Below are 24560 nucleotides of genomic sequence, written 5' to 3'. Positions count from 1 at the left end.
TTTTGCCCCTTTTAAACCAAGATAATTTGTGATATCCTCTGTATCCTCTTCGTCCCAAGTTAAAGCTGAATGACCCCAAAACCTTGTGAGAGCAAATCACTTGGTCTCTCACCCCCCAACAGGCATCAGATATCCAGCTTTCACCTCAAATAATGCAATTTCAGTTAATGTGACAACAGTATTTTGGCAAAGGTCAGGACAAAACCAGAAAAGGAAGGAGAGAGCCCAACCCATCACAAACACTTATAGCTCTCATATACAGAAAGTTCAACAAGTCCATTTTTATTGAGCACTGGAATTAAAAAAGTAACAGCACTTGGTTGATCTGGAACTAAAAAGCAAGACTTATTTTTACTTATTGATCACTCAGAACAATGTGGTTAAAAGCCCCCTGGAGAGGAAGGTGTAGCCCTTCTTGTTCCCTCTGTTCTCCAAGGGGATGGGGGTTTCAGAAGCTGCACCGAACACAAAGTTCTTCTGATTGGAGACCCCAGGATGCTGGAGGGGTTTGATGCTCCTGGTTTTGGGGTCTGACACCCCAGGTATCGTCTCACGGCCAGGCAGAACCTGCAGCAGCCAAGGGCTGCTCTCCCTGCGCCCACACTGATCTGCACCTGGTTGTCCCCCACACCTCTGAGCTGTCCCCAGCTGGCCTCACACCAGCACATCACAGGGAGGGTTGACATTCAGCCCCATCCACCACTCCAGACCCTCCCTCAAAACACAATGTAGGAAATATTCTGAAATTCTGAAGAGGTTCCTGCAACACCCAAAAGTACCAAAGGGACAGTTACAGAAAAATGTTTGTAATTATTGTATTGGTTGCAGGTACCTAAAATTTGCACAGCACTGGCACAAGAGTCACTGTGGAGTTGTAGGGAACATCATGCCACAAATATTTTTAAGGAAGGCATTTTGGATGGTGGAGTGTCCCCCTCCCCAAATCTCAGCAAAACATTAAATCCCTCTCTGCTGGGGTTGGTGGCAATGCCAGTAAGAAGATCCACTGTGGACTGGTGCTGGCCTCCTCCTCCAGAAGCACTGGACACTCAGGCTGGACTTGGAAAAAAATGTGACTATTTCAGCTTCTCACTGGCTGCTCACCGGACCTGCTTGGATGAGGGTAGAGGAGAAGAGCACTGTGTATTTCAGATAGTTCTTTTTATGGAATTGTCCATTTTAGAGCCTACTGGGACTGAACAAAAAGAAAGTTTCCTCTCTTGTGACATGATCAGCTAAAAGTAGCAGAAATTCACATGAGAACCTTTGCTGGTTCCAGTCACATCCTTGAGCTCTGTTTGCAGCCCTTGTAGCAATCCTGCTGCTCCCAGAAACTGCCACCATGGAGCTCCAGCAGTTCCCTGCAGGTCAGAATGGGGTGGGCATTTATTTCTGGCACAGTTTGTCTCCAAGTGGTGGTTTCTATAAGCACAGAAATGTCCTGAGAGTAAGAAATTCCCCTGCGGATGCTGCCACCATTCCTGTTGGTTCCTGCCTCATTCCAGGACTGGTTTACCTCCCACTGCGGAGTGAGGGGTTGCACCTGAGAAAAGGTGGCATGAGAGGCAGCCCTAAGCAGCACTGCTGGCTTTCAGGGCCTGGCAAAAAGCTTTTCAGCTTTTCCAGAAGGCAGACAAGGAGCACTGCCCCTGCATAGCAGGGAGGAACAACCGGGGAAAGACCGGGAAGTGACCGGGGAACACCCGGGGTCGCTGGCTCAGCAGCTCACGGTCAGTCAGTAACAGGACGTCACCTGAATGACATGTTTATTGTATGAGTCAGAAAGAAACCCTGAGTTACCGGCTGTAGAACAAAGTTAAATTAAAAAAATAAAGGGTGGTTTGGTTCAGAGGTTCCTGCTGAGGGGAAGGAAAACCCCACGTGGTAAAAGCAGCAGCCAGAGCCAGCCCAAAGCCTTGGCTTTCCAAGGAGGAGGTTCTGTTGTCATGCCCCCCCTGCACAGGTGACAAACTCCCCAGTGATGGGAGAACATGGAGATGGGAGGGCAGAGGGAAGGAATGAGCCAAACCCAGGAGGGTGTCCTGGCCTGCCGAGCATCTACGGGAGGGCTTGGAAAAACCGTGGTTTATTTTGTTCAGAGATCTGAGCTGCTGACTGGGCTGGAGGAACACGGGAGAGAGGGAGAAATGGAGGCTGCAAAATCCACCTGACATGGAACAAACACACAGGACATGGAGGGGAGGGATGTCCTTCATGGACACGAGTGCTGCTGGCTGGGAGCCTGCAGGGCTGGCTTTGGGAAACACATCCAAAGGTTCAAGGGAGGAAAAGCCCCAAAGCCTAAACCCCAAGTGTGACACAGTCTTCCAGATGCAGTGGAGTTGGAGAGGATCAGTGCCAAGGAATGCTGTAGCGACAACAAATACCTGGCCCTACACAGGGAAGGGTGAATCAGAGCTGCTTTTTAGTGCCACTTGACATCAGTTATACATTCTAGTTCTCATATACACAGATGGATGTCTTTAAAAATCAACAATTTACACTTCAAAAAAGTTTTACAGTGAAGTTCTCTCAGCAAAGATCAGTCCACATGAGGAGGAGCCAGTCTTTCAGGAGCAGGAAGGCACTTGGCCTTTTAAGAGCAAGCCCCCAAGGGAGCCCTTGTGCAGACCCTGCCCGTCCCCTGTCCCCCTCTTCCATAGGTGTGCAAAATCTGGGGTGTTCCTGCACCGTGGGGCCTCACAGGGTGGTGGAGGGGAGCTTCTTCACGCGCCTCTGCGCCAGGATGGAGGATTCGATGGGCTTCAGCTGAGGGCTTGGCTTGGAGCTGTTCAGTGCCGAGTACGTGGCAGCCATGGCACCCTGGAGAGAGGCACAGAGGAGTCACTCAGGTGCATGAGAGCTACTTCAGACTCGTGGCTTTACAAGACAGGGGACTAGAGCAGCCAGACCCACAAACAAAGCCAGGAGCATCTTTCTTATTTCTGTGAGTCACCCTCCTGCACTGACATGCTGTTAAAGAATCTCTCCTTTCTTTTCTCCCAAAAACTCCAGCTTGTCTGTACTGCCTGCCCTGGCCCACACCTCTCCAAATTTCCATCCTGCTTTCCCACTCCAGGTTTTGTACCTTTACAAGCTGAATGTCCTGGTGATTGAGTTGGCTCTGGGGTAAACTGTCCTTCTGGGTTATCCACGGATGCTGCAGGACCTGCTTGGCTGTGAGACGCTGGTGAGGATCTACATGGAGCATCTTTGATACCAGATCCTACAGGCATAGTTTGGAAAGTCAGACTTTAGCAGATTTCATACTTTAAATGCAATAAACCCACCTGTCCACCCCCAGATTAGGATTTAAATGCAGAGGCCAAGTTTAAAGTCCCCAGACATTAATGTCTTTTTGTATGAAACATGTTTTTGTCAGGCCTGAGGGATATAACACAGAGCAAACCCCACAAGGGTCAAGCACGAGGTTGATTTTCCATGCAAATATCCACAGCCAGAGCTAAAACAAAGCTGCTGTGAAGGACATATGTGGGGTAGAAGCTGCAGGTTTTCTTCTCTCTCTTGTGTGCTCCCTCCCCAACCTGCTCTAAATTTTCCTCACAGCAACCCCAACCCCTGAGTAACACAAATATCAAACCCTACCTTGGCCATGTCAGAAATAGTGTCCCAATTGCCTCCACTGATGGAGAACTTCCCCCCTCCTATCCGGGTCAGGATCTCTTCTGGAGTGTCACTGGGACCATTTGCAAAGGGAGTGCAGCTGGGGAGAGAGGAGAGAGCCCTGGATTTACTGATCCAGGCAGGAGGAGAGGTACAGCTGTCCCCACAGAGCACACCAGGGACAGGGGGATCACAGCCCCACCACTGCCTTACCCTGCCAGCATCGTGTACAGCAGGACCCCCAGGCTCCAGATGTCACAGCCCTCGTCGTAGCCTTGGCGTTTCAGGACCTGAACACAACAAGCAAAGGGAAAAAAGCGTGTTTGATTCCTGTCATTGAGCCCATTTCAGAAGAGGGGCTTGACCTGGGTGCAGTCCATATGCAAAGCTTCCAGAACTCGACAGAACAGCAAAGTCTGGGACTAAAAGATCAGGATTCAAAATAGATTCATTACTACAAGTGGTATTTCTGTAATTGCCTCTTCCAGGGCGGGCTGGAGATGGGAACAGGGCAGACCCACTGTGCCAAGTGGGAGCACAGGTTAGGGGAAGGACAAGGGGGCTGCTGAAGGGTCTCAGGTCAGTAAGGTGCTCACCTCGGGTGCCACGAAGTTTGCTGTGTAACAGGGGGTCATAAGGAGCCCGTTCTCAGCCCTGAGCTGCTTGGCAAAGCCGAAGTCACAAATTCGGATGCTCTCGGGGTTCCCTGATTTATCCACATAGAGGATATTGCTGGGCTTCAGGTCCCTGTGAACCACCTGTGGAGCCAAGAAAGGACTGTGCTCGTACCCCGAGTAGATAAAGGTCTGAAAGCTGCCTGAGGTCACTCAACCCCTGCTCTGGCCCCACATCTGCTTTGCCAAGAGAGCAACACCAGCAAGAAATAATTGTCCCGATGGGCAGTTACCCCCTGAAGGAGAGGGAGCACAGTGTAATGCCAGGGAGCTTCCCAGGAAAACAGTCATGACCACACTCACCCCTTGGGAATGCAGATACTCCACTGTTTTACAGATCATGTGCAGGACTGAACTGGCTTCTCTCTCCGAGAAAAATTTCTGTCTGAGGATTTTATCCAGCAGCTCCCCTCCCCTCATGAGCTCTGTCACCAAGTACACATACTTCCCATCATCATACACCTGCCAAAGAAAATATGGATGGGGTAATCAAAATGTGCTTCCAGAGCTTCCCTTTTGTACTTCCATCACCAAGGAGCAGACAGGGATCAGCAGAGGTGGCTCTGGAGATGCTTCCCCACCCCAGAATCATGGAATATTGCAACCTGGAAGGGACCCACAGGGATCATTGATCCAACTCCAGGCCCTGCACAGACACCCCAAATCCCACCCTGAGCATCCCTGGCAGCGCTGTCCAAGTGCTCCTGGAGCTCTGGCAGCCTCGGGGCCGTGCCCATTCCCTGGGGAGCCTGGGCAGTGCCCAGCACCCTCTGGGGGAAGAGCCTTTTCGTGACAGAGAAACAGAGCAACACATGGAGCTGGGTCATTGGGCTGCCCCTGCTGGGGCCGAACTCTGCCCCCTGAGCCTGCACTTCCTAAACCAAGGCACAGGGAAGTCTCTCAAGCCACACTCACGTCTTTCAGGGTGATGATGTTTGGGTGCTGCCCATACCGCAGCAGGATCTCAATCTCCTCAGAAGGGTCTCGCTTGCTCTTGTCAATCACCTGCAAGAGTAGGGACACACTTCAGCCACCATGGGTAGGGAAGGTGCCAGGACAAAGCACACAAGCTGAGTTTGGAGCCCTGCAGAGCTCTTGTGCTGTATCCACTCCCTGTCCCCTGATCTCTTTAGCTCTAAAAATCCTTTAGTTGCTTCATCAGTTCTGTGTCCTCAACCCACAAAATTTTATGTCTTTTTTTAAGACCTGATGTAGCCACAGCTTTGTACAGGAAGATGAGATGCTCTCCTCCCTCTGAGGGAGGAGGACACTGCTTCTCTGCTGTTCCTAGGGAAGTGCAGGTACATGCAGAGCAGCACAGAAATTGTCCTTTAAGATCCTAGATGAGCCTAAAGCTCATCCTGTTCCATTCCCTGCCATGGGCAGGGACACCTTCCTCTATCCCAGGTTGCTCCAATCCCCATCCAACCTGGCCTTGGACACTGCCAGGGATGGGGCAGCCACAGCTTCTCTGGGCAAAGATGAAACCAGGGAGCTCAGTTGGGAGGGCAGATCCCAGACCTTGACTGCGTACTCCATGTTGGTGGCCTTGTGGATGCAGCGCTTGCAGACGGAGTAGGAGCCGACGCCGATGGCCTCCTTCACCACGTACCCATCGCTGAACTGGACGTTCTTGCCATGCAGCTGCTGCCAGAGCACAAAGGAGAGCTGAGCTAGGAGGGTCCAGGGAAGGGTTTGTGCAATGTGATGAGTTAACCGCAGCACAGAAAGAACTGTCAGACTGTCTGCTACATCCCACAGCTTCTCCTCCTGGTGGGGAGTGGGAGGAGAGCAGAACAAGGCAGATATAGGTCAGTGAGCCAACGCTGTCTGCACCGAGCACGGTGCCTTTAGGTGGCACCTCCAGGCCGAGCACGGTGCCTTTAGGTGGCACCTCCAGGCCATGGGCATTTACAGACCCCCTGCCAGCACAGATCCACCTGGGGACAGCAAAGCCACAGCCCCCCACACTGCCCTGACAGCCTGTGCACAATGTGACAGTCAATGGTGATGAAAGAACAACAGGAGGCAAGAATTCCAAAGAGAACTGCCTCAGGCTCCAGGTGGTGCAGAGGTCCTGCAGACCTGGAGCATTCCTGCACCTCCAAAGAGCTGTTCCTCTGCCCCCATTCCTTACCTGCACAACCGAATGCAGGGGTGGCTGGGCAGGTTTCACTTTACCATCCTCCATCAACCCGGTCGCCACGAAACTGAAGCCTCGGAAGAGCTGATGGGCCCCTGCACTCGGGGGGACACCCGGGGAATCTGCAGCAGGAGTTGAGAGACAGCTTGAGGAGGGGCTGAGGAGCAGAAGCCTCCCCCTCACTCCCAGGAGCTACAGCTCCTGTAATTTATTTGAGATGGGAGCTACACCAGCAGCACAGAGAATCACAGAATCCCACAGAGAATCATGGGCTTGTCCAGGTTGGAAAAGCTCTCTAAGATCAGTGAGTCCAACCATTCCCCCAGCACTGCCAAGGCTACCACGAAACCATGTCCCCAAGTGCCACATCCACATGGCTTTTAAACTCCTGCAGGGATGGTGACTGCACCACCACCTTGGGCAGCCTGGGCCAGGGACTGACAACTCTTTTGGGAGAAGAAATTTCCCTGATATCCAACCTGAAGCTTCCCTGTGCAGAAACCTTATCCTGCTGGCACCGGATACTCCCCAGTGTGAAGCTACAGAGACATCTCACACAGGAAACTTGGGCTTTGCCTCAAGTCATACAAACCTTTTGGTGTCCGTGACGTGAATTCTGTGTCAAAATAAAAGGTGTCATCTGGCTGACCCACTGCAGGCTTGAAGGGGGGTTTGATTTCCCTGCGGTACAGCTTCTGCAAAACAAAAACCAAAACACAGCTGCAAAAACAGCTTGGAAGTGCTCCCACAGGCACCTTCTCCAAAGGGTGCAAAGGCTGGTGAAGAATGAGGGCCAGGAAGAGATTTTGTGAAACTATTTTGTGGCTTAGCATTTCGCTACAGCTCAACAGCCTGAGGGAGGACTTTTTGGCTGGTTGGGCACTTTTGAGTCAGTTTGTGAAGAAACACTACAAGTTCTACCATATATTAAGTCAAGAAAAATTTTCTGTAGGCAACTTGCCCCCACTCCAAACACAGTATCCATGAAGTGTTTCTCTCAGCAGACTCTTCCATCTCCTCCTAACTCCCTTTAGGGCTTTGCTGACACGTATCTCCCAAGGGATGGCTGGGAGATGCCCCAGCAGGACATTCATATCCCAAAACTCCAAGTGCCTTTTTTAATTGCTTCTTGAAGCAAAAATTGGAAAAAAGCTTTACCGAAGGTCAGTCTAGCAGCTTGTTGGGGGCCTATAAAGCATTGGACTTCAAAACCCTTTCCAAGTAAGGGAGAACGGGGAAGAACACAACTACATAGTAAGGTGGGAGTTGGCCAGAAGCAGTTGGGAAAAGCCAATTCAGTGATCGCCCTGATCTCCTTGCCAGGAATGTTTCCCCAATTCCTTCCCACTTTGTGCAAGACAATCCTTGTTGTGCCAAACCTCAAGGAAAACCTGAGAGGTGCGGTGACAGGCACCCCAGGTATGAGACAGTTACAAAACAGAGAGAATTTTAGTTTTGGGAAGGGTTATTGGAATGGATGGGGACAGGAGCTGGTGGCTCTCCCATAGCTGGCCAAGCATCAGGACTGTGCTGTTCCTGCTGCCAGACCTGTGTTACTGGTGCTGAGTGGTGCAGAAATTTGCTCTTTCTGATACTCACGTTCCAGTCGATGGTGGAATAGAAAGGGTGGCGCTTGATCTCCTCTGCCCCGTCTGGCCCAGACCCTGCAAGAGGCACCACGGATCACGTTGTACTGAACCCCCACCAAGGTAAAGGGGACAGCCAGGGATGCAGCACAGCCAGGTGTGACAGAGAACCTGGCTGGGATCACCTGAGTGCCCTGGCCCAGCACAGGTGTGAGCACACTGCTGACCCAGCGTGAGAGGCCCCCTTACGGCATCAGGGACATTCAGAAACCAAAAAAAAAAGGTCTTACCTAATCTGTTGGCTGGATTCCTTTTGAAAAGGGCTCGCAGGAGGCTCTGAGCCTCAGAGCTCAGGAACTGTGGCATGCCCAGCTTCGCTCTGGGGAGGAAGTTATGCAATCAGCTGCAGGTTTGAAGAAGTCAACCCACAAGGCAACTGCAGCACCTCCACCCCCAAAATGCAGCACAATCATCTCTCTGGCATTTACACTGCACCCTTCAAACTGACTGCTGATGTGGCACCACTTGCCAAAAAATGCCACAAAATTGCAAGAGCCCCCAAATTGCAACACCCCTCCTGTGCAGAAAGGACAGAGAAACTGCTCTTACTTGAGGATGAGGGTCATTGTCTCCTTACGGTCCTTCCCCTGGAAGGGCAGTGACCCCGTGAGCATTTCAAACTGGGAGGAAAAGAGAAGAAGTGGGGTCATGTCTGAGCAAGGCTCAGGGTTGCACAGGTCCGACTGCCCCTTCCTGCTTGTGAGGGGTCTCAAGCCTGGCTCTGACAGAGCTCACAGGCGCCGTGTGTTCCCAGCAGCAGCCTGGCTCACGGGGTTCGCATGGGAACGCGTCCAGGCCAGCGCCTGCTCCTGCCGGAGCCCTGGGCTCCAGCGGCTGCCAGACGGTGGCACCAGATCTGCGCTGACAGCGATGGCCCGGCGCTGCGGGGGACACGGACACCCCCAGGCACCCCACAGACACCCCCATGCATCCCACGGACACCCCCGCACACCCCACACACCCCTCACACCCCAGCACCCACTGGCACAGCAGCCTCGAGGGACCAGCGCTCCTGGCTGGAGGCCTGGACAGCCCCTTAGGGAGCCCTTTGGGGGGCGTGGGGAGCCCCCCCAGGTCAGTAGGTCTGGAGGACACACAGAGCCGTGTCTGGGCATTCCAGAGCAGGGGCAGCTGCCATTCCCAGTTCTGGACAGGGTACCTACCATGAGGACCCCATAGGACCACCAGTCAGCACTGTGCGAGTGGCCCTGGCGATTCACCACTTCTGGAGCCATGTACTCCACGGTTCCGCAGAAGGAGTAGGCTTTCTTCTCGTGGTCTATGGCCTCCTTACTCAAGCCAAAATCTGCGCAAGAGAAAGCTGTCAGCACTCAGCCAGTGCTCCGAGCATTTCGAGCAGCTCCGTATTTCAGGAACTGGCCCTGCTGGAGCCCAAGGCTCTGTGGAGCCCCTTACCTGTGAGTTTGATGTGTCCCTCTTCATCCAAGAGGATGCTACAGCAGGAATGGAAAAACAAGTTGTTACTGTCTGTGGTAAGGGCTGGTGAGAACAAGCACAGCAGGGGGTGGTCTGAGATGCTCCCAGAACACAAAGGAAAAGTTACCTGTCCCTTCTCCCCGTGCTTTAAGCTCCACCACCAAGACAGGAGTGGGACCAGGAGCACCTCTCCACACCCGCAGCTTCACAGTAAACAAATGGCCCCAGAGGTTACCCCCCTCTGATCCCCAGATACCCAGGCAAGGATAACCAAGCTGGAGTGGGCTCTGCAGAGCCCAGCCTGGTCCCTTCTCCCTCTGAAGGCTCCCAGCTGCCTAAAGCTGGAGTCCGGAGGCTGCCACAAATCTCTGCTCAGCCCGGTGGCACACACAGGCTGCTCCTGGCTGGAACCACTGATCTGAGGAGCAGCAGCCTTGGATTGGCACCACCATCTCCCATCTGTCCAGCCTTGGGGCATCCTCCAGCCCCTCTGGAAGGTGGGAACTGTTCCCTGACTGCTGGCTGGGATCCTGCCTCAGCTGGGCCACACGTACTTCTCTGGCTTGAGGTCCCTGTAGATGATCCCCAGGCTGTGCAAGTGGTCGAGTCCCAGTGCCAGCTCTGCCAGGTAGAACTTCACGTCCTCCTCAGTGAACATGACCTACAGGCAGGGGGAGGAAGCAGAGAGGTAACCCATACAATGCCAGCAGCTCCCCTGCACCCAGGCAAGACCTTCCACATCCATGTTGCTCCCCCCCTGCCCTTTCTAAGTTTTCCAGACTTCACCCACCATTCATAGAATCCTAAAATGGTTTGGATTAGAATGGACCTTAATGGATCCAGTCCTACTCCCCGCCATGGGCAGGGACACCTTCCACTATCCCAGGGTGCTCTAAGCCCCATCCAACCTGGCCTTGGACATTTCAAGGGATGGGGCAGCTACAGCTTCTCTGGGCACCCTGTGCCAGGGCCTCCCCACCCTCAGAGGGAAGGATTTCTTCCTTAATTCTAATCCAAACTGACCTTCTTTTAGTTTTTTTTCTTTAGGAGATGCTCATCTGAAGTTGCTGCAGGGATGGGACCTGCCACTTGTGCTGCTGCTTTCCTGCTGGAGCACAGGGCTCTCACAACACCCTGTCCTGGTGCCAGCTCTGGACTAGCAGCAGGCTGGAGGCTGTTTTCACCCTCTTTGCAAGGGTCCGTCACTTCTCCAGGCCATAAGCAGAGTGGAGCTGAGCCTCAGCAGCCCACTGAGATGCCAGAGCATACCCACCTCTTTGGAAAGCCGAGTGAAAAGGTCACCTCCTCTGAGGAAATCCAAGATGAGGTACAGCTTCCCCTCCGTCTGGAATGCTGAAACACAAGCCAGAGCAGGAATCAGGCCCCTGCACTGAGGGAAGGCTCCGTGGTGTTGCATTCATCACTCAAATCCCAGTGGCTCCAGCTGGGCACATGCCCTTCGTGGTTCCTGGGTTAAATGCAGGTAGGGCTGATGGGGTAAAGGAGATGGCTTGTCCCTGCTGCTGAAATGGGAGCTCCCCACAGCACTCTGGCACTGCAGAAAATCCTCATTTTATGGGGGTCTGGTTCTCTTTCTGCCAGTGATACCCTCCTGAAAGGGCTGTTTTCCCAGGAGAGGCACTGGTCACCTTACAGGGAACAAAGCTGTCCTTGCCTTCCCCAGAATCAGAGCATTAACCCTGCCAAACTCCAGCTTGGCTAGTTAACTCTGCTTTCTCAGCTTCTCCTGGTTTAATGTTTTAATCCCAGGGATTTGATGTTTAAACCTCCTCTCCTGGTCCATGCTCTCTTCCCTGTTCCATAGTTGGAGCTGGCAGTGGGATCACAGATCCTTCCAGGAAAGAATTTGTGTTCAGGGGATTGTGTTTAAAGGCAGTCAGAGTCTGCTGGAGCTGCAGCCTCTCTCCCAGCACCCCAAGGAGCTCCACACTCACCGTAGTGGAGTTTCACCACAAAGGGATGGTTGACATCAGCCAGGATGTCCCTTTCTATCTTTGTCCTCAGTCGATCCCGCACTGTGGGAAGAGAGGAGCAGCTCAGACACAGAAAAAGGCCCCTGGGCAGTGTCCAGCCCCAGTGTCCAGCCCCATCCCAGCCTTAAGCACCAAGCTGCTTGAGCCAGGTGTTTTCCCACCTCCATCATGACGATCTTAAACAGATGAAAGAAAAGAAGGGCATTTTGCTAGGATAAAGATGCTTCTCTTTCACTCAGCTCACCCCAGGGCCAGCAGTGGCTGCTGTGACATTTCCCCAGTGCTCTTTAAGTCACAGAGGATCAGAGCACAGCAGGAAGAGTCTCCTTCCTACCTTTCAGCGTTGCCTTCTTGAGCACTTTCATGGCATAGAGGTGGTTGCTGTCTGGGGGTGTTATTTTTCTCACGAGGAAAACCTGAGGCAGAAGAACACCACATTCACCGAGTACTAAACACTGACAGTAGGAGCTGGATGCCTCCCAAAGTGGCAAACCCCAGAGTGTCCCTAAGAAGCTCAAGCTTTTCCATGGGTTTCCAGGGAAGTGCTGTGTGTGGACTCCTCTCACCCCCCAGTTTCATGCTGCACTTGCCTCCTTTCCAGCCTTCCACACCTCCTGACTCCTGCAGCTCCTGTGGGGCTGATGCCTGGGAGCTGTGACTGGAGGCACTGATGCATCACTGTACCACAAAAGCCTCCTGGTTTGTCAGTCACATCAACCCCTTGTTATTCAGGTTCTGCATCCTCTGGATTTTTATCTCCTTCCCTTCCCTGATGTCTCATTCTGCCTGGTTTTAGGCAGCATCAAAAGGACACCACCTGCAAGTGGTGGGCTTGGCAGTGCTACTGGTAGGACTGGATGATCCCAGAGGTCTTTTCCAACTTTTCTCTGATTCTACAAAGCCACTGCTGCATTTGCCCAGGCAGCAGCACTCGGTCCTGTCCGAGCCCCCACTGTCAGCTGGTAACTGACTGACACCAAACTGGTTTAGTGTGTCAGCAGATGGTCTCTAAGAGACCTGGATTATTGAACTAGATAACAGCTACAGGCTACTTCCTTCCTCCTTCACAGAAGGGAAACTGGACTGTAAACAGGGGCCAGGCCCAGCCTGGGGCACACAGCAGCAGTTCTGAGAAGGGAGGAACATGCCCAGGAACATTCCTGGGAGTCAGAAAAGTGGTTTTGTTGGGGATGGTTCCTTTCATCACTGAAATCATTCCTCTGGCATGGCACATAGGAAGAAGTGATCTCACCTTGCCAAAAGAGCCCTGTCCCAGCACCTTCAGGAGCTCAAACTGTGAGGGATCAGCCTTCTCGGAGCCCTCCTTCACATGGTGTGTGATGTTGATTTCCTGCACAACACCTTCCCCCTGAAACAGAGGGCACACGGTTGGCAGGGACTCCCGAGCAAGGGAAAGGAGCCTTATGGGATTATGGAACAAGGACTGCAGCTCCAGACTCACAGGAGCCACATCTGAGAGAACCATGAAAGTTGGTGCTTGTCACAGGTATCAGCATCTGCAATCAATAAGTCAGGATAGGGAGGACCAGGTAAATACAGAGCCCTCCCTCCCAACCACAGGAGCTGCTTTGAACTGCATTTCAGAGGAGTGCTTGAGAAGCACCTTCCTTTTTGAGGCACTGGTAGCAAAAACAGGAGTGTTTATGCCACTAAAAATCCCACAACACAAAAAATACGGCACTGTTGTCAAAACAGGGCCAGGGCTGGCAAAAATCAGACATGTTGGAGCCCATCTGCTCAGCAATCTGAGCAACTCTGCAACATAAGTCTTAGTGCATCTTCAGCACATACAGATGATGCCTTAACAGACTCCAGCCTTCAAGAAGATTGAGGGGAAGCCAAGGTCTCTGGCACATGTTTTGTTTAAAACACATTATTTTACTTAAAAAAAAAATAAAGAAGAAAAAATAGATTTAATCAGCATAAATAGAATAAACTCACCAAGGGAGCTGGGCCAGCACAGCCACAGACCCTGAGGTGATGCTGAAACACCTCCTATTCCCAGCAAAACTTGTCTGTACCTCTAGTGAGCAAAGCCCAGATTTCAGCTCAACAGAAACACCTTGTGATGCTTTCTGCTGCATCCCAAAGATACAGAGACTTTTTGCACTGTTAGTCTCCATCTGTGCCTTTCCCTCTATCTCTGTGGTCAGACACAGCCAATGTATCTGTATTTGGGTTCCTTATGAGCTTGACCTGCTCCAGCCCCGCTCCCACAGGGCCAGCTGGGCTCAACTTCCCACTCCTTACTCCTGACTCTTACTCAGGTCATAAATCCCTTGTAGCTGGACATCTTGTAAGGGCAGGTCCAGCCTCCTCAGCACTTCACTCCCACGTTATCCAGTGCAGACATGGTCTGGTTGCTTTTTGGACCCAAAGGACAGCAATTATATTCAAAAATGGATTACACTCTGCTGTCCCTGGCCCTGGGGAAGCTGTGGCCAGCAGAGGCTGCAGAAAGCTGGAACTACTATTTATTTTTTTCCCTTGCAGAGTTGGGGGAAAAAACCTACACTTTGTTTTCTAGACCTATTCAGACACTTGGTCTGGAACCACCTCATCAAAGCAGCTTTTAAAGCCAGCCAGAGCCAGGTGCCAGCCATGCCTGTCCTCCTCCCCAGCCCACTCCCACCCTCCAGTGCCCACGGATGTGGCTGCCCACCTGTACCGAGCTCCCTTCGCTCCCCTCCCCACTCTCAGGCTGGGTTTTTCTCAGCTTAGGAAGTGGCTTTGTTTCCATGGTGGTAGCTCTGCTCTCTCCTGTGTTACTCAGGCACTCAGGGCAGGGGCACAGGAGCTCCCTGGCATTATCCTGCCTTTCCCTGGGCTCGGTGATCACAGGCAAGAAATATCCCATAATCCCTTAAACAACACATTTCTGTGTTTCAGATCATCTCCCAGCTTAAACCAGCCACTTTGCACTTCTGGTTCCATCTGGAGGCTTAGTCCCTGCAGACAGCTGCTGTGAGGAACAGTTTCCCACCTCCAGCCAAGGTCAGCTCCTCCTGCCAGTTCAGGTCTCCAGGGAGAGAGCCCACAGCAGGGAGAGACCCAAAAATGGACCCATTAGGAAGAAATCCTTCCCTGTGAGGGTGGGCAGGCCCTGGCACAGGGTGCCCAGAGCAGCTGTGGCTGCCCCTGGATCCCTGGAAGTGTTCAAGGCCAGGTTGGACATTGGGGCTTGGAGCAGCCTGGGACAGTGGAAGGTGTCCCTGCCCATGGCTGGGGTGGGATGGGATGGGCTTTAAGGTCCCTTCCAGCCCAAACCATCCTGTGATCCTCCTACCACAGAAACACTGTGCGAAGTCATTTGGCATCCTGCTGACACAAGGGAGGATTTTCCCCCATGGACTCATCCACTAACTTGGAATTCAACTCTCAGGACTCCGGTGACCGGCTCCTACAGCCTGGCTGGCAGCACACACAAAAGCACCTGTGTGCCACTGAGATCAGCTTCTTCCAATGGCTCCACAACAAACTATCCCAGAAGGCAGAGAAAGAAAAGCAAACCAGAGTGCCCTGAACATCCATGGGAAGCATCAGCCAGTGGCAGGAAGGGAAGCAGAGGGAGGTGGCAGCGGGAGGTGGCAGCGGTACTGACCGGGCTGGCGAGCGGGCTGGGGGCTGGCAGCTGCAGGCTCCAGGGCTTGGCTCGGTGCTTCCTCTGCAGCCAGAGCGTCAGGAACGCCCACACACGAGGAAGTTTAGGGTCCCTCTCCATTCTCCCATCCCGATCAACATTGTCTGGCCCCAGGAACCGCGGCCGCCCCGGTCCCCGGGCTCGGAGGGCTCCAGGCGCTGCCAGAGCAGGAGCTGCAGGTGCCTGAGCTGGTGGCAGATGCGCAGTGGGGACGAGACTCGGTCACACAGAGGGAGGTTCACGCTCCCCCTACCCAGCAACAGCACTTGTGGTTGGGGCTTTTTTTTTTTGAGGTTTGCTTTTAAAAAAAGAATAACAATCTCGCAGCTCCTCGCTGGCGTTTGGGTTCCCTGGCTCAGGCAAGACACTGACAGAAAACACACACAGTCTCCTTAAAGTGATTTCCATCTAATGCTACCTGAAGTTCACGTCAGGCTGGGAGCTTTGGGGTATTTCCACAACAGGGAAAATTGTGAGAAGCCACTTTCCTCTCTAAAACAGAAGAGAAAAACTCACGAGAACCCACCCAGAAGTGTGATGACACCTTGGAGAGCTGCACGTCTCTGCTCTCCCACTGGCAGAGGGATGAGGGGTCACCCACGATGGGATTCCTCTGGGAAAGTTAGGATTTACATTCAGTCCTTCACTTGCCTTATGCTGCACAGCAGTCCTTGCTGTGGACTCTGGAGTTATTTATCTGAGAGCCACCCTGGAAGGTCTAGGCAAGGTGCTTTCAAGGGCATTTCTGGGTTCTGAACCCACCATGGCTCAGATTATTGGCAGGACACAGCAGAGGTATTTAGAGGGCTTGTTTTGCCTCCTTCCCCCTCCAAGCCTGTTCCCCTTTGACCTTTCCCTCAGGACAGACATGTTTCCGGGGGTCCTGCAAGACCCCAGAGGGTGCAGGTAAGAAAGAACCCCCTTGAAATGAGTGAAAAGACACCCCCACAAAAGGAAATTGCCCTGTGTCAGCACTGATCTCTGAATTTCTCCCAAGAGTGCAGAGGATGGAACCAGAGAGACAAATTATGACTGTCTTGTCCCCTCTGCCCCCACCACGTGCTCTTTGAGAACTGATAACGAAAGAAGCAAATGACTGAACACCAGTGAGGCAGCTGGGCCCAGCTCCACCTCGGTGTCTGTGAGCTCCAGGGGCTGGGGACAAGTGCCAGGGCCTGGAAAAGCACCTGCAGCTGCTGAGCACAGCAGGAGCCTGGTTCACACTGACACCTCCTGCGCTCTGACACAGCCTAGGGAAGGAGAAACCCCGTCCACCATGTGCTGCCCAAGATAAGCACCCATCCCACAGCAGCTCCACGTTCTCAGTGTGGGGGAGCAGCGAACTCCCTGCGCGTGGGCCCGGCAGGAGCTGATAAATCTCGTCCCGACCCAGAGAATTTTTCATGTTGTGTTACCAGCGTGGGAGAGGAGCCTCAGAAAGGCAATAAAATCTCCCCTGTACGTCCACGCAACCAAAAGTGCCCGCCCTGGCTTGCTGACAAGATCAGAAAGCCACAGGAGACACAAATGACAGCACGGAAAGGGGGCTGGTGTGGGGAGGAAGGAGGAGGAGGATGAAATCAAGTCCAGGATGTCATGTGAGCAAGTGAGCAATAGCTGCTCTCTGTAGCAGCAGTTCCACAGAGCTGAGAGGGGCTGGCAGGGGCGGGAGGCAGGAAAGGGTTTGGTTTTTAGAGAGGTCCCTGCAAGCCCTGCTCACGCCCTCGTGTGTGGGACAAAATGCAAATGAAATGGATGAGTCTCCTTGAGGTGCCCACTGCAGCTCTCCTACCTTGTCTGCCGAGTCCACGAGGTCTTTCTCTACCCAGCTGATGTCGGATTTTGCCTGTGGGACAATAAACAAGCGTCAGCACAGAGGGGCTGTGATTCTCTGCTGAAGTTTTCCCAAAGAACTTGTTCAGCAAGACCAGGTGAGCTGTTCACAACCACTGGGGGTGTCCCACCAGCCATCGCTCCTCAGGATGTGATTCGCAGCCATGTGGTGGTTCCAGGACAGCAATTGGAGCCAGGTCCCAGCAAACAAATTTATACTGATTGGATGTGATAAACTCTGACCAGTGGTGGGGAAGGACACGGTGCCAGCACTTGGTTACACGTGTTCCCCAAGAATCAGAGCACCAAGGGGAGAGAATTAATTTCTGGCAGGTCTAGACCAGATTTTACTCTCAGTTACACCTGGACAAACTCCAAAAGCCTCTGTCCTGGGTCTGCAGGGAAGTTTGGCACCCCCGTGGCAAAGGCTTCTCCCCCCCCAGGCACTCAGTCTTTCTAAAGCAACCAGGAGGAACAAACTCAAAGAGCAAAGCTCCCCACAGACCTCGAGGGCAGGGCAGGGCCAGCCCAGCTGCTCTGACACGTCCCCAGCAGCAGCAGAAATGTCAAGTTTATGCTGCCTCTGGGGCAAGATGTGAGTCTGAACCCCAGATGCAGAAGCATTAAAGGGGAGCTCAGAAAAGAACAGTTTCCTCGCTAAGAAATGGCTCCTTCTCCCTCTGAAACTCACACTTAAGTGTAAGTTTTTGCAAGGTCAGCCCCCAAGCCTGGTGTATTTTATGAACACACACAAATTTGCCACCACATCTAGGTACTCCTTCCCCTGGTTTTTGGATAACAAGACAAGTTTGAATAGAAAAATCATCCCCCCAAAAACTCCAATCAGATTTGAAACATTTCCTCTGAGAGGGAGAAGTCTTTGGCTGTGGATGAGATAAAATGGGACTGAAGGGAGGGAAGGGAGGCTGATCTGTGGCTTCTCTGTGTCTGTTCAGGCAGTGTCCCAGCAGGATGGAGCCCACGGCGCTGGGTGGGCACAGGGTGACCTGGAGGTGGGACAGGAGCTACGAAGAGGGAGAAGGAAAAGCAAACCCTGAGGGAAGGGAGGAGCTGTGTGAGAACAGTGAGATTAGAGCTAGGAATTAACTGATTTTCAGCTCCAGAAGGACTGAATCAGATCGGAGGGGCCCCTGCAGTCACCTCTTCCCCTTCCTCCTCTGCACTGCTGTGTCCTTGCAGGGGGAGCAGCCGGGATTCCTGTGGGATTGGGAGAGGGTGACTGTCCCGCTGCCCCAGGAGCAGCAGGGTGACAGATCTGCCAAAGCCACAGCTGAACCCCTTCCCGAGCGAAAAGTGATCACCGAACCCTCAGCAGACCCCGCCCCGGGGATCCCTCCCACCCACAGGGAAAGCAGCTCCATCCTGGCTCCTCCAGACCAGGCACCAGCCCCTGCCTGGGATGGGGTGGAAGGATTGGATTCCCACAAGGACGGATCTCTGCAGGTCCAGCACTCCCTGCTCCTGGGGACTCCCAGCACCTTCCGTCACCCACAGCCTCTGAAGAGGCATTTCCCACAGATTCCTGCACTGCTGGGAAATTATATTGGCTTCCCCTGGAAAATAAAAGCCCAGGAGGTCGCTCCAGTCAGAGGAAGAGACGAGTCCTGAACCTCCCCGCACCGCCTTTGCAGGGCACAGGCGGCTGAGTCACCCAGAGCAGGGGCTGGGGACACACGAACGGGGGTTTTCCCAAATTCAAAATACAAGTCCTGTTTTCTACTTTCCCCTTTTTTTGAGGGAGGATTTTACAAGCCAGAAGCCAAGAGACAGGTTTGTTTTTGCTCGCGTTTTGTCACTTTGCCGGTTGAGACCGTCACATCTAAATGCAAGAAAAAAAAAAACCACCCTGCAAAATCTCAAAACAGATTCTGCTCTTGGCATTTTGCTTCCTATTCATCAACAACTAACCAGAAGCTGTTTTAATTTCTGTTGCTTCAACACATGCTCTGGTCCCAAAACACTCCCAAAATCTGGCAGCACCTAGGAAAGACACTTCTTAGAAAGCAGTCATACCCTCCAAAATGCCTTTTCCAAAAGAGTGCTTAATTAAACCTGGGTAAGGTCTGCTCTCTAGGATCAGGAATTCCCTGATTTCTTGTTACCTGCAGGAGAGCAGGCAGAGCAGGTATTTTATCAGACACTTGCCTCCTGGATCCTTGGCTTGCTGCGGAAGATGAGCCTCAGCATCTCCAAAGCTTTGGGCTGTTATCCTCCCATCCCTTCCCAGCTGGTTCCTGAGCTCAGAGCCCGGAGCAGCGCCCGGAGCGGCGCGAGAGCCCCGGTGCCGTGGTTGTGTCACTGGGATGTATTTTGGGAGTTTTGCTGAAAGGAAACGGCGGTTTCGTATGGGGAAATGGCTTTGTGTGGCCATGGCCGCACAATGCTGCAGCCAAACGAGAACACTGGGCGGCTTTACGGGTGCTTAAGCATGGAAAGAGCCATCAGCAAATCTCAGCTGGCTTTTCAGGAGGATCAGTTCAGTCCCCGTGTCACACACAAGAAAACAGGCACAGAAAGAACAATTTTAGGCACTGCACGAGGCAGCAACGAGCAACTGAGAGTCTCGGTAGTTTTCTTCCTCAAAATTTCTCTGCCCTTGCTCTGAGCAGCACAAACGCTGATCCAGCAGGGATGCTCTCCCTGTAGGATCAGTGGAATTGCAGCTCTCCAGGGAAAGGGCCAGGAGGCAGCAGCAGCTTCTGGATCAGCACAGGAGCAACACAGACCTGCTGGAGGAGGCCATGAAGATGTTCCAGGGAGCCCCTCTGTTCTGGAGCCAAGCTGGGAGAGCTGGGGGGGTTCATCCAGAGAAGAGAAGGCTCCAGGGAGACCTCAGAGCCCTTTCCAGGGCCTAAAGGGGCTGCAGGAGAGCTCTGGACAGAGTTTTTAGCAGGGCCTGCTGTGATAGGACAAGGAGTGATGGGTGTTTTATGCTAAAAGCGGGGAGATTTAGATTAGATATAGGGAAGAAGTCTTTTACAATGAGGGTGGCAAAACCCCTGGCTGAAAGCAGCTGGTCTCCTGGGGGAACAGGGAGTGCACATGTGGCTCCCCATTTTCCTTGCACCTCAGACCCCTCCTTCCCTGAGTGCCAGCCTTGGGAAGGAATGTGGGAGCTTCACACTCCTGAACTTCTGCACGAAGTTCTTTTACATGACCTACTCTGGAGCAACAACCTCCCCGTGGAGCAGCAGCTCCTGCTCTGGAGGGAGCCTGGGATCAGTGGGAAGCACGAGGTGCTGCAGCTCTGCAGAGGAAGCGAAGCTGAAGTTTGGGAGAGCAAAGGCTGCTCTGTCTGAAACTTTTTTTTCAAGTGGTGGTTCTCAAAAAGGGGAACAAACAAAGCAAAGAAACCTCCCCAGTCAGTGCCTGCCCTCCTGCAAAGGCCTTTTTTGGGCAGGGTTGGCCCTTGGCCTCATTTGCAATGAAAAATTGGCCAGAACCTTGTACTTTTGACTGCACTTCTGTGGTAGATCCTCTTCAGTCTCCTGGGAGCCCCCAGCCTGAGAAATCCTGTGGGACACTGAGGAGAGACACTGCCCAGGCTGGGGAAGGGAAGGGTTCAGCTTGGGGTGCCTGCACCTGAACAGAGCACAGGCTGGATCTGTTCAGGTGATGGCACAGGGAGGAGGAAGCGGGGCCTTGGGGTGAGGCATTCTGACCCGGGAGGAAGTGCAGCCCCCAGCAGGGACATGGGGACATGGTTGGAGATGGTTAAAACTCACTTTGTTGCCACCCCCCAACTTCCAGGAAAGTGATGCCTGATGCCAGCTGCCCCCACAGGAAAGTTGCCCTTGGAGGGCTGAAGCTGCTGTGGGACCTCCTGGGAGCTGAGAGTGTCACCAGGTACCTGAGCTGCTCACACAGAGCTGTCACCACGTCAGCACTGCCACGGGGCGGGGACAGCCACAGCCAGGTCAGCTGAAAACAAGTCCAGCCAAGCAGAACATTTTGTGAGATCACACCAGTTTCATTCAATTGCCAAAAATAATTATAGAAAAAAAAATTTGAAACCTCAAGCAGAGTAAAAATCCTCCCTGCCCAAGAGGAGGCTCCGTCCTGTTCTCTCCTGCACAAGTTCCAACGGGTTTGCTCCCAATCCACACACCCTGGGCCATCCAGCTGCCCTCCCTCCCAGGCATGAAACCTTGTGGGCCCTGCTTGGCCTGCTCCAGCATCATCCCAAACATCACGATCCAGGATGCCTGCAGGGCTGCCTGCTCAGAGCAGGGTCTGGCCACCAGTTTATTGCATTTTATAAGAGTTACTTTTGCTTGATGCACGCATGGCCACAGCTGGAAAAGGCCTGGGAGAAAAAGCATGAGACCTCTCACTTGAGCTCCTCAGCCACTTCCAGCCACACTCAGAGCAGGAAAAGCTGCAGAATTCCGTCCTGGGGGTTTTATACAAGCAGGCAGCAGACAGAGGGAAGAGGTGAGCCCTTGCCCCTGTGAGACATCAGAGAATCAGCAACAGCTTTTGCAGAAGGCAGAAACAGGACAATATAAACCCTTGGGGCCACTGACTCTCTTGAAAGAAGAGGGAGACTCTTGGAGCAATCCAAGAGGATCTGCAGGGAGAGAGAGGCTTCTTTGGCCCTTTAACTCACACTGAACAAAGGCTTTTGCTGACAGACAAAAGCCTCGGGGACACTGGGGCCCGAGGAGGAAGGGACACCGCGGGGTGGCTTTGAAGGTGGAAGTCCTGGACAAAGTCACAGCTACAAACACAGCCCGGAAACACCGGGGACCTCGGGAACTGGAACTTCCCAAGGAGTGGATAAGGACGGGGGCGGATTCCTGGCAGGAGGTTTGCAGGAAGGGATTACTGAGAGGGAACAGGGCTGCACATTTCACCCCACACCATCTCCAAGGACTGTTAGTGGTCTCCTGAAAAGCAAAACCAACCAAAAATGGGGGAGGGAGGAGAAACCCAGGGGACACAGTCAGGCCTCTGCCCAGAGAGGGGTAACGTGGTGTCCAGAAATCCTCAAATCATCAAAGCCTTGTGCCCAAACCCTTACACAGCCAAGGCAGCTGGAGAAGGGAATGACCAGCTCCATCCTGGCATGGAAAACATCAGGAGCCTCCCCACACATGGCTTAAACAAAAGCCTGACTCCTGGAAGCACTCTGCCATCCTCCTGGGGGCAATTCCTCCCCACTCACAGAGGCAGCCAAACTGTATAAAATTAACCTGGTGGCTCCTGGGGAGGAGTTTGCTGCTCCTCCAGTGATCCTGGCGCCCCACGACGGGGGTTACAGGCAAATCCCTAAAAAGGGAACACTGCCACGGGACAGGCAGCGTCACCCTGGCACCCCTCGAGCACATTCCAGCAGGTGGCACTCGGAGCATCTTCAACGTCCAAAATGTGTTTCTCATTTGAAACGGGAAGGGGGGAGCCCAAAGCCCATTTCATAAACACCCACGTCATAAACACCCCTCTGGGAAGATCCAGCACCCCTGAAATGGAGGGATCTTGGAAATTATTAAGGGATGAGGGGTTTTCTCAAGCAAAGCCTGAGGCTGAGGGAGGGAGAAGGCAGCTGGTGGCTCACACAGCTGAGCCCCTGTCCTTGTGCTTCACAACATCCTTTTCGATCTGCTCGGTTTTTAACCAACTCGTTTCACAGGGAAACCAAAATATCTGCCTTATATCAGAGAGCTCAGGTTGGTTTTGGGATGGAGAGAGCAGAGAGACTCCAGAACAGGCACCCCCTCTCACTCCCCAGGCTCCACCCCACTCCTGGCTCTATCCAGGGCTATGTTGGCAGCAGATCCCAAAAGTTTCTTAAAAAAATAAATTAATTAATACAATTTCTCCACCCTTTCCAGGCACCACAAGCCGCAACTGGCCAGGATCAGCTGACAGTGAGCTGTTTGGGCTAAAGATACAAGCTCAGGCAAAAGATGTTCCCAAACCCCACGGAGATTTCCCGATGGCTCCAGTGCTGCTGCAGTTCCAGAGCTGTGAGAGGAGCACGGGGAGCCAGCAGGACTTTGCACCCAATGAAGGGAGGCACTGGAGACGAAAACACCTTTAACAGCCAGGAGATAAGGAATTACTCAGTTCTGCAGCTTCTGCAGAGCAAATCAGCCTCCAGTGCAAAAGAGCAAAGGATGCAGCCTCCCCTTCCTGCAGCCCTACACACACCTCCCAGCAAGGAGGAAAGGTGTGCTCCCAGCAAATTCCAATCAGCTCGAGCTTTGATGGTGTAAAACCAGAAGACCCCGTCCCAGGCTGTTCCAAATGCAGAATCTCACTCTGAGGAACCAGCAGTAAAGCACCACCTTCCACCAGGGCACGGGGCACTTCCGCCACTTTCAGCAGGAAAGGTAAAAACTCTTCCTAGCCGAATTATAAAATACAACACTGATTTCACAACAAGAACCAAGACTTGTTTGCTGCCCTTGCAGTTATCGTGGGATGTAGAAACTATTCTGTATCGCAGGAACGCCGGAATTCCACACTCCTCCCACAGCACACAGGCTGCCAGTGGCTCTCCCCTTGCAAGGCACACAGAAAGCGGTCTCAGGAAAAGCCTTTGCTTGGTACCTGCTGGGGTTGGTCCATGCAGGCTGGGAGAATCCAGCTCCCTCCCACCCTTTGGGAAGGTCACATGTGTGGGACACGCTGCGAGAAAAGGGATTGTCACATTTTGGGGGTGGCTGTGAACTGCAAAAAAAAAACCCTGTCCAAAACACACCCCCCGAGCTGTGCATTACCAGCACCCCGGTGAGAGTGCACAGGATGAGTGTCTGCTGGAGCAAAGCTCTATTTTATCATTTAATGTTTATAAAAACCACGGATGCAGCCAGCAGACACCCCCTCCATGGCTCAGCTGTTCCGTGTGCCAGGACAGGACCATAACACGGAGATCACATCCATCCCCTTCCCAAACATCACACCACGGGGATTACAGCCACTCTCAGCTCTGGGAATACCATGTTTTGTCCTGTTCCCCTCAGATGCTATTTTAAGGAGGTTTTTTTCTCCTCACTCTGTCTCTGTGGAGACCCCAGAGGTCCCCTCCTGGACCCCCAAAGATGACCACTGATCCTACTGCTGGTGGGATCTCTGCCCAGTGCTGGTGCGGAGCCATCATGTCCCCCTCTGACACCAGTCACAACACATTCCCAATCCACATCCAGACCAGCCCAGGCTGTCCAGTAAAATCCACCTCTCTGACAGTGAGGGGATCAATTCAGCCACATCTCAGGAGCACAGAGTGTCCTCAGCCTGCTCGGTATTCCCAGAGCAGCTCTGCCCAGACCGAGGCTTCAAGTACAAATAGGGATAAATTCCCTCCTTCTCCGTGTCCAAAGGGGTGACGTTTCCCAGCTGTGCTCTCCAGGACTGGCAAGGGAGAGACCTGGGTTTCACGCTGCAGTTGGGAAACCCTTCCTGCCTCAGAGCTGCAATGAGAGCAGCAGGAGTTGTTGCAATGCCTCGCAGGCTGCCCCAGGCACACAGTGAGGGGTTTTCCTAAGGGAGAAGGAAAAGGGCTCCAGGCAAGGCAGGAATTCT

General features: G+C 53.0%; 1 protein-coding gene across 3 annotated transcripts in view; it reads right to left on the bottom strand.

Annotated features, from left to right (window-relative positions):
- Nucleotides 1-257: 257 nt before the first annotated feature.
- The window catches only part of RPS6KA1 (ribosomal protein S6 kinase A1), a 35229-nt gene continuing 10926 nt past the window's right edge, over nucleotides 258-24560 (bottom strand). The window contains exons 3-23 of one of the 3 annotated variants that reach the window (XM_068994483.1): nucleotides 16972-17025; nucleotides 12771-12887; nucleotides 11853-11934; nucleotides 11480-11560; nucleotides 10798-10877; nucleotides 10079-10185; nucleotides 9504-9541; nucleotides 9251-9393; nucleotides 8637-8707; nucleotides 8318-8406; nucleotides 8041-8105; nucleotides 7034-7136; nucleotides 6436-6563; nucleotides 5820-5945; nucleotides 5214-5303; nucleotides 4602-4760; nucleotides 4221-4382; nucleotides 3838-3914; nucleotides 3607-3724; nucleotides 3089-3226; nucleotides 258-2823 (exon numbers count right to left, since the gene is read on the bottom strand). In XM_068994483.1, the coding sequence (XP_068850584.1) occupies nucleotides 2701-2823; nucleotides 3089-3226; nucleotides 3607-3724; nucleotides 3838-3914; nucleotides 4221-4382; nucleotides 4602-4760; nucleotides 5214-5303; nucleotides 5820-5945; nucleotides 6436-6563; nucleotides 7034-7136; nucleotides 8041-8105; nucleotides 8318-8406; nucleotides 8637-8707; nucleotides 9251-9393; nucleotides 9504-9541; nucleotides 10079-10185; nucleotides 10798-10877; nucleotides 11480-11560; nucleotides 11853-11934; nucleotides 12771-12887; nucleotides 16972-17025 (2151 nt within the window). In that variant the 3' untranslated portion in view covers nucleotides 258-2700. Of the gene's footprint in view, nucleotides 2824-3088; nucleotides 3227-3606; nucleotides 3725-3837; nucleotides 3915-4220; nucleotides 4383-4601; nucleotides 4761-5213; nucleotides 5304-5819; nucleotides 5946-6435; nucleotides 6564-7033; nucleotides 7137-8040; nucleotides 8106-8317; nucleotides 8407-8636; nucleotides 8708-9250; nucleotides 9394-9503; nucleotides 9542-10078; nucleotides 10186-10797; nucleotides 10878-11479; nucleotides 11561-11852; nucleotides 11935-12770; nucleotides 12888-15140; nucleotides 16434-16971; nucleotides 17026-24560 lie in introns of those variants that run through there. The other 2 variants (XM_068994484.1, XM_068994486.1) reach the window with 2 other exon arrangements.

This window comes from Aphelocoma coerulescens, chromosome 23 (assembly GCF_041296385.1).
Source record: "Aphelocoma coerulescens isolate FSJ_1873_10779 chromosome 23, UR_Acoe_1.0, whole genome shotgun sequence".
Classification (NCBI taxonomy): domain Eukaryota; kingdom Metazoa; phylum Chordata; class Aves; order Passeriformes; family Corvidae; genus Aphelocoma; species Aphelocoma coerulescens.
Note: the sequence above shows the minus strand (reverse complement) of the source record. Positions and strands in the feature narration are given on the sequence as shown.